A 7,610-nucleotide genomic window follows, 5' to 3' on the forward strand; every position below is an offset into this window, starting at 1 on the left:
ACTTACCCAGCTCCAATGCCGTGTTGAATTTCTCTAAAGCGCCAATTAAATCATCGTTCTGCCGTAGGGTATTCCCTTCCGCAGACAGTCTCCGTGCCTTGGTCTCTTCAACAAACCACTTTTCTAAGAGGCTCCCAAGCACCACATTTACCCTAATGTCAATGGAAGGTGCTTCATTACCCTCTACTTTACTTTTAGCTCTGCTGTTGCAGAAATTGCACTCAGGCGGGTTCTTGTCGAATAAGCAAGTTTTACAAAAAGAGTGTCCACAGTTCAAAGTGACTGGATCCAGCAGTAAGAGCCTGCACATTACGCAGGAGAAGAGGTCAGATTCCAGGTATCGGTCAGGATCTTCAGGGATGCTTATAGTGCAGGGGACTTGTATAGGGTCATTCTTTGTCTTGGCACAAGGTAATTTAAGTTCTTTTTCTCTAATATTTTGAGCAATGCTTTCAACAAGTACTCCAAGCTCCTCTGGATGAAGCTGACTTAGAATTGCTGCCCTTGTGTAAGAGTCCAGAGCATCAGCTACTCGTCCAGCTAAAGCCAAGGCATCCCCTTTCTTCAGACATAAAGATCTCTCAGGCTGTGGCATCTCATCTAATTGAGAACCATAGATCTCTGCTGCCAGTTCAAAGTTGCCAGCCTTAAAAGCTTCCTCTGCCACCCCTAGCATCTCAGAGCAAAGGCCAGGGAGGTCAAGGGAATAGGGATCAGAATGTTTCAGAGATCTTACCTCCATTATTGGAGATCTATGGGACACTTTCTACATCATCAAAGAGAAGCCAGGAACTTTCCATGTGAACAAAGACATTGCAGATATAGGTCCTACAACATGACAGTACTGTATTGTTGGAGTGCAGTATAGCTGTCACATAATCATAATATAACTATATAGAGCTAAACTACTGCCACACAACACAAACTGTGAATCTATCACATTGCCATACTATTACCAGGGATGTGTGACTTTGTTACATAAAGCTATTCCATTGTCACAGTGCTTTGTTATGGTCCGGGTGCAGCTCCCCTGTCACAGTCCTTTGTTCCCTGTGGAAAGCAAGAAGAATAGAGCTGGTGATTAAAGTGCCACTGCAGGATGCCCCCAGTCCCCGACACCCAGTGCAGTGCATGGGCAATGCCAACCGCAGCCAGAGCACCTAGCAGAGATTCCAAGTTGGCAACACACGGTCATTGCCCTAGTTGAGTGACACCAAGCTCAGCATAGTGTATAAAGGGGGAAGCTCCGGTCAGACCAGGGCAGGTGGGCTCCGGTGCCACAGAAGCAGGAAGGATAGGGGTGTGACTAGTGATGCCCCTCTGCAGTGCCCTGCCGGTGACATACATGTGCCAGAGGTACGGGCAGCATGTATAGCCAGGCCTCCTCCTCGCGTGCTGGCCAGTGTGTGGGCACTATCAGGTATTGTACGTGTTCCCGTACACAGCTTACTGCCCTCTCCCCTCCCTGCCTGCCCTATCCTGGGCTATGAGCTCATTGCTTGAGGAGGGGACAGCAGCAGCAGCACTGACATCACAGCCCTGCCTCTTAAAGAGACACCGCTGGCAACAGTAGCATGATACAGGAAGCAGCAGAAAGAGGGTGCCGCACACGGAGTATATTATATCTCCAGTTATTATTATTAGCGGTATTATCTCCTCAGCAGAGTGACTATTATCCTCCCAATACTGGTGTACCCTGGCACGGACTATTACACTGCCTGCATGCAGGAGTTAATGCGATTGTACGTACAGGACAGCCGCCTCTACCTAGTTGCTGTGTGACAGACGTGCAGATTTCCTCCCGCAGCATGCTGCTGCCGGGGTTACTCACTACGCGGGGAGTCACTCATGATCCTCCTCCTGCCTGACAGCACAGACAAAGCAGCAGCCACCGTCACCGCTGTGCTGCCCTCTGCTGGGGATACAGAGATATAGCGGCGTCTCGCCTGTTGGGGAATGTTAGGAGGACACGTGAGGCAATTCATTATATCCCCACCCCCACTGGACTACTTTATATAACCAGCTATGTGGCGTTATACAACACTGTTGCCTGGACCGGGGGCTACGTCACGGGTCGTGCTAGGGTACAGTCTGTAATCTGCGGGCACGTCGTCATGTACTGTTTACTGCCCACATCTAATTACGTTTCAATATAAAAATGTGCTTATGATGATGATAATGATGACTAAAATGTGCTTAAGGTGCAACTGTGCAGAATTACACTTTAGCGCACTTTTGTCGTCTGCGTGTAAAAATATTGTTTCATACCTCCCAACATGACCCTTTCTTAGGGGTCTATTCATGTAGCAGTGAAAAGCCCTGTTTTGCGTTAAACAGGGCTTTTCTCTGCCTACTCCAATTCACAGAGCGGGTTAACGTGGAGAAGTCACTGACTTCTCCAGCGGTACCCCCGCTCTGTGCCTGAACCGCATCACCATACCTTTGCATGGTGAAAGCTCTGCTTTCCGCTTCTCCATGGAGTTCAGGTTTGCCATCTCAGGACGGCGTAACCTGAACTGTTGTGCGGAGACGGCAGGGAAGCTCAATGCTTCCCTGCTATATGCTCGGCACCTCGCGCTGGCTCCACCCCACGACCTCCCAGCAACCACTGCGGTCAGACGGGAGGTCGCCAAGCTGCGCATGCGCAAAGGGACCCGCCGCTGGACTCCGCGCATCGCAGGGAGGAACCGCTGGAGATCACCTCACCGCAGGAGTCCCAGAGACCGCAGCGCATCGTCGGAAGGGTGAGTATACATGAATTGCTACCTATTACAGCTATACATCGCATCGAAGCGATGCGATGTATAGTGATAAGTAGCAATTCTGTTTTCACTTTCTACATGAATAGACCCCCAAGAGGGACAGAATACTCTGCTCCTGGACTTCCCTCTTAATTTATGATTGCAGGCACCTGTGCTGAAACACCTTTCTTTTCCATTAACCTGTTCAGCATAGGTGACAGCAATCACAACTTAAGAAAAAAGTCCAGAAGCAGAGCATTGTGTCCCTCCTGGAGAGGGTCATGTTGGGAGGTATGTTGTTTTCATCCAGTTTAGGCCAGAAGGTTGCACTGAGGTAGTTGGGTGACTGATGCTGGGTACACACTGGTAGAATCTGGCAGAGCCATCTTAACAGCAGTGTGGGCCCCTATCCTCCAGCGGTAGGGGTTGGGGGTGCTATCAGCGGCAGCTTTGATGTCACGTGGGTGGTAGGGGGTGTTCTATCTTCATCTCAGCATGTAGGACCTGGATCAGTAATTTCTGCTAATTACTCCTTTACTGCACAGATGCTGCGGAGGGAACACTAAACTGTATAAGGGGGCATTGGGCGCAGCGCCGCGGTGAGGGGGATTCAAACCGTGCCGGACTGGCAGGAGACACCGCAGGCTGTGATTGGCTGCTCCTCTCCGCTGCACGCTGACCCTGTCTCCGCCACCGCTACAGGAGGTGATTGGCTGAGGAAACAGCCAGTCATCTCCTGTGTCCTCTGACTGGCTATCGCGATGCCACACAGATCCAGATGAGCGCGTCCTGTGGGACCCACTCATCTTCTAAACGTGGGTCCCAGGTCGCTGTTTCTGGGTAAAATGCGCGCCATAGTGCGAGTTTGAATGAAGGGGCCCTGGTACATGACTTCCAGGGTGGTAGGAGGTTTTTAATACGCAGGGGAGGGGTGGATAGTGGACTGGGCTTAATATTCATCATTTTCCAGTGGGAGGGCAGCTTGCTTGACTGCACATATCTCCAGTTCCTGGAAATAGATTTCTAAGCTTTGAATGGGATAAAAACACTAAAGAGTCCCACCTTTCAGGAGGTACTGGGGACTTGGGGATCAGAGTTCAGAAGCCAGAGCAATCCACCAACGAAAATATAAAACTGCATATAAGGCGTGCAGAGCTGGAGCAGGGACCAGCTTCTGGAAGGCTGATATCTCTGTTTCTGGGCATAGTAGAGACAAGCTGTCAGTGTTCATCAAAAGGGGAGGGTCCCAGCTTTAGGATTATACCTTCAGAAAAACTATAAGTCAAACAGAATCCGAGATATCTGGCTGGGAAGAGCAATTAACAGCCTTGGATGGGGACAACTGCTTTGAAGTCGGATATCTCTGTTTCCCCTGGCCCGATTTTCAAAAATCTGGTACCCCTGGAAAGAGGGGACCCTCAGCTATCAGCATAGGACCCTTATACACCTGGGGCCACTGCGCAAGTGCCCATTGAGCCCATACGAAAAGACGGCCCTGGAAGCTGGGTGACTGATGCTGGGTACACACTGGTAGGATATATCTGCAGATCAATTGATATCTATGGACGGACCGGGCAAGGTGTTGAGCATAGTACGCACTACCCGATCCGTCGGTACTGACGTCATGAACTGGGCGGACGTTTACATACACGCACAGCAATGCACCAATATATCTAGGTCATAGGCTTCCTGAACGGTGTTCACAGACATACAGATGTAGCCACCTTTATCTTGACTGGCTGAGGCGTTTGTCCCAATCGAGCATACGCAGCGTACCGGGGTGTAGGGAGGCGCGCCTAGTCACAGAGAGGCGTACCTAATCGCACGGAGGCAGACAGAGCGTTTGGCGTTACCTTTACGTGTAATACCTGCGATCATCTACCGGATGTCACTTTTTACAATCACCACTGCGCATGCGTGTGGTCTCCCGTAAAATACAATACTGAAATATATAATGACTACTTTACTAAGCGTCTCATTACGCTGCATACAGTAAATACTCATTACGCTGCATTATTTAATACAGTAAATACTCATTATGCTGCATTATTTAATACAGTATATACGGTACAGGTGCAAATAGTACAGCATACAGTATATGATCCATCTACAGTACTTTATGAATATGTGAGCGTCCAAGTCCCGCAGACAAAACAACATAAAACCAGTAGTGTACACTGTCGCAAATGGACGTGTTAGAAGTTCACTATTGCATCTTGAGATTAGGAATTTTGTACAGTATGTTAGCGTCCTAATCCCGTAGCCATTACAACATAATCAAAACCAATGGATGTATTCATCTGTCTGTGGCAAAGTGGTGAAGTGTTCAGCTTCCTATACTCAGAGTCCCTGGTTCGATTCCTAAAGTACGAATGCATGTTAGTTTTTTCCAGACACTTTTTTTTTTTTTATTCACATAAACCAGGGCAAAGCTGCAGGAGCGGTTCTACTGTTAAGGTTCTATGCACCGTAAAGTACACATACAATTCCGTAGCAGGGCAGACTCAATAGGAATGGCTACCACCTATGACTCCTTGCCCCACGGAGGCCCTAGGCTACGGAGCAAGTAACAGTCCATATTTTGCAGGCTATGGGGCAATGCTGAAGGAGCGTCACAATCCCCTAGCTAAAATACACAGGGGCTATAGGAATAAGCGAGGTATATGCACATTACGTTACACCGGACTCGATCGCATAGCACACTGGCAGAATGGCCACCGTCCCTGAACCCCCACCAAGTGGCAGGCAGCGCTCGGATATGGAGTGAGAGATGGTATAAGTTTTGCAGGCTACGGGGCAATGCTGAAGGAGCGTCACAATCCCCTAGCCCAAATACACAGGGGCAATAGAGATAAGCGAGGTCTATGCACATTACGTTACACCGGGCTCGATCGCATAGCAAACTGACAAAACACAAGTTTTACATAAACCAGGGCAAAGCTGCAGGAGAGTTTCTACTGTCAAGGTTCTATGCACCATACGGTACACATACAATTCTATAGCAGGGCAGACTCAATTGAAATGGCTACCGCCTGTGACTCCTAGCTCCATGGAGGCACTCGGCTATGGAGCAAGTAACAGCACAGCTTTTGCAGGCTACAGGGCAATGCTGAAGGAGCGTCAGAATCCCCTAGCTAAAATACACAGGGGCGATAGGGATAAGCGAGGTCTATGCACATAACGATACACCAGACCCCATCGCATCGCAAAGTGACAAAATGTCTGAGGCACGTGAACCCCTGCCTTGTGGCAGCATTCAGCTATGGAGCGAGCAACGGCATAGGTTTTGCAGGCTACAGGGTAATTCTGAAGGAGCGTCAGAATCCCCTACCTTAAATACACAGGGGTGATAGGGATAAGCGAGGTCTATGCACATAACAATACACCGCAAAGTTCCCCATGGTTTTGATTATGCCTTTTCTTTGAACACAGTATTTTCCACTGCCTCGCCCTACCCCCATCCCACTTTCCCCTTCCCCCCTGGGAGTCTGCAAAGTACATGCAGTAGACAGGGAGGGAGTTCCGATCAGGTTACAAGACATGTGCAACAGTATACTACTGTATGTAGGAAAATTCCCCGCCCACTCTGATTTATGTGAAACCTGTGTGCACCCTTCCATTGAATGTATAACAAAGAAAAAATAATAATATAGTGAATGTTACAGGAACACATTAAAAAAAAGGTTGGCACTTCCTTCCCATTGATGTTGGTTTATGCCTTAAGGGACTCGGACGCTAATACTTGTATTTCAAAAGCACTGTATTTTCCACCGCCTCTCCCTACCCCCATCGCCCTTCCCCCCTGGGAGCCTGCACAGGTCATGCAGTGGACAGGGAGGGAGTTCAGGTCAGGTACAATACACAAATGCCAACGATCTACAGTACTGTGTTGCTCAGTTAGTTGCGTCAGAATACACTAATTTATACTCATTACCGCTGTGTATTTGTATATAGCGGAATGAATCGCTGCTGCAGATTTACTTTGATTTATGTGAAACCTGTGTGCACCCTTTCATTAAATGTATAACAAAGAAAAAAAATAATAAAGTGAATGTCACGGGAACATATAAAAAAAAATGGTTGGCACTTTGGGACTCAAACCTGGGACTCTCAGCGTGGGAGGTGGGAGCCTTCATCGCTAGGTTGGTATGGAAGGGGAGACAATTAGCTACCAGAGGGTACCAACCCCAAGTTTCTGTGACCCCCTACAAGGCTCATGGCAAGCGTCGGAACCCATGGTGGGTCTGAATTAACAGGCCCATTATAGTCTATAGGAAAATGGGTCCACTTTGCGTACTGATATCTCCTGGTTCTGGGTGTCCCAGAGACTCAGGACTGGTACCATACAAAAGAGGAGACTCTTGACTTTTGGAGAAGACCAACCACTAGTTTATGAGACACTGGAAAGGGAAATGGGAAGCAACCGTGTATCGGGTCCCCTCCAGTTGTCCGCCTAGCTTGCACAGGATGCAAGGTTTTTGGCTAGATAGGAAATACTGTACAGAAATGATAAGCATGGTAATTTGACTTCCAGGAACATAGGGAGGAGTTTTTATCTCTCTCCATTATACTTAGAAAAATTACACGTGTCACTGTACGTTACAAGCTGTTTGTGCTAATTAGTACACTAGTAGAACATACTGTACAGAGATACTAAGTACAGTGATTTGGCATCCACGAATTTAGGGAGGAGCTTTAATCTCTCTCCATTGTAATCTTTCTATGTCTAATGGAGAGAGATAAAAGCTCCTCCTTAAGTTCCTGGGTGCCAAATTACCGTCCTTAGTATCTCTGTACTCTATGTTCTACTAGTGTACTAATTAGCATGAACAGCTTGTAACGTACAGTGGCAAGTTTAATCTTTCTATG

General features: G+C 48.1%; 1 protein-coding gene across 4 annotated transcripts in view; it reads right to left on the bottom strand.

Moving 5' to 3' along the window:
• Positions 1 to 1,959, bottom strand: part of LONRF2 (LON peptidase N-terminal domain and ring finger 2) — a 104,442-nt gene extending 102,483 nt beyond the window's left edge. Inside the window, exons 1-2 of one of the 4 annotated variants that reach the window (XM_063953384.1) lie at positions 1,832 to 1,959; positions 7 to 1,050 (exon numbers count right to left, since the gene is read on the bottom strand). In XM_063953384.1, coding sequence (XP_063809454.1) covers positions 7 to 742 — 736 coding nt within the window. In that variant the 5' untranslated portion in view covers positions 743 to 1,050; positions 1,832 to 1,959. Of the gene's footprint in view, positions 1 to 6; positions 1,676 to 1,750 lie in introns of those variants that run through there. The other 3 variants (XM_063953382.1, XM_063953383.1, XM_063953381.1) reach the window with 3 other exon arrangements.
• Positions 1,960 to 7,610: the final 5,651 nt, after the last annotated feature.

Source organism: Pseudophryne corroboree, chromosome 2 (assembly GCF_028390025.1).
Source record: "Pseudophryne corroboree isolate aPseCor3 chromosome 2, aPseCor3.hap2, whole genome shotgun sequence".
Taxonomy (NCBI): domain Eukaryota; kingdom Metazoa; phylum Chordata; class Amphibia; order Anura; family Myobatrachidae; genus Pseudophryne; species Pseudophryne corroboree.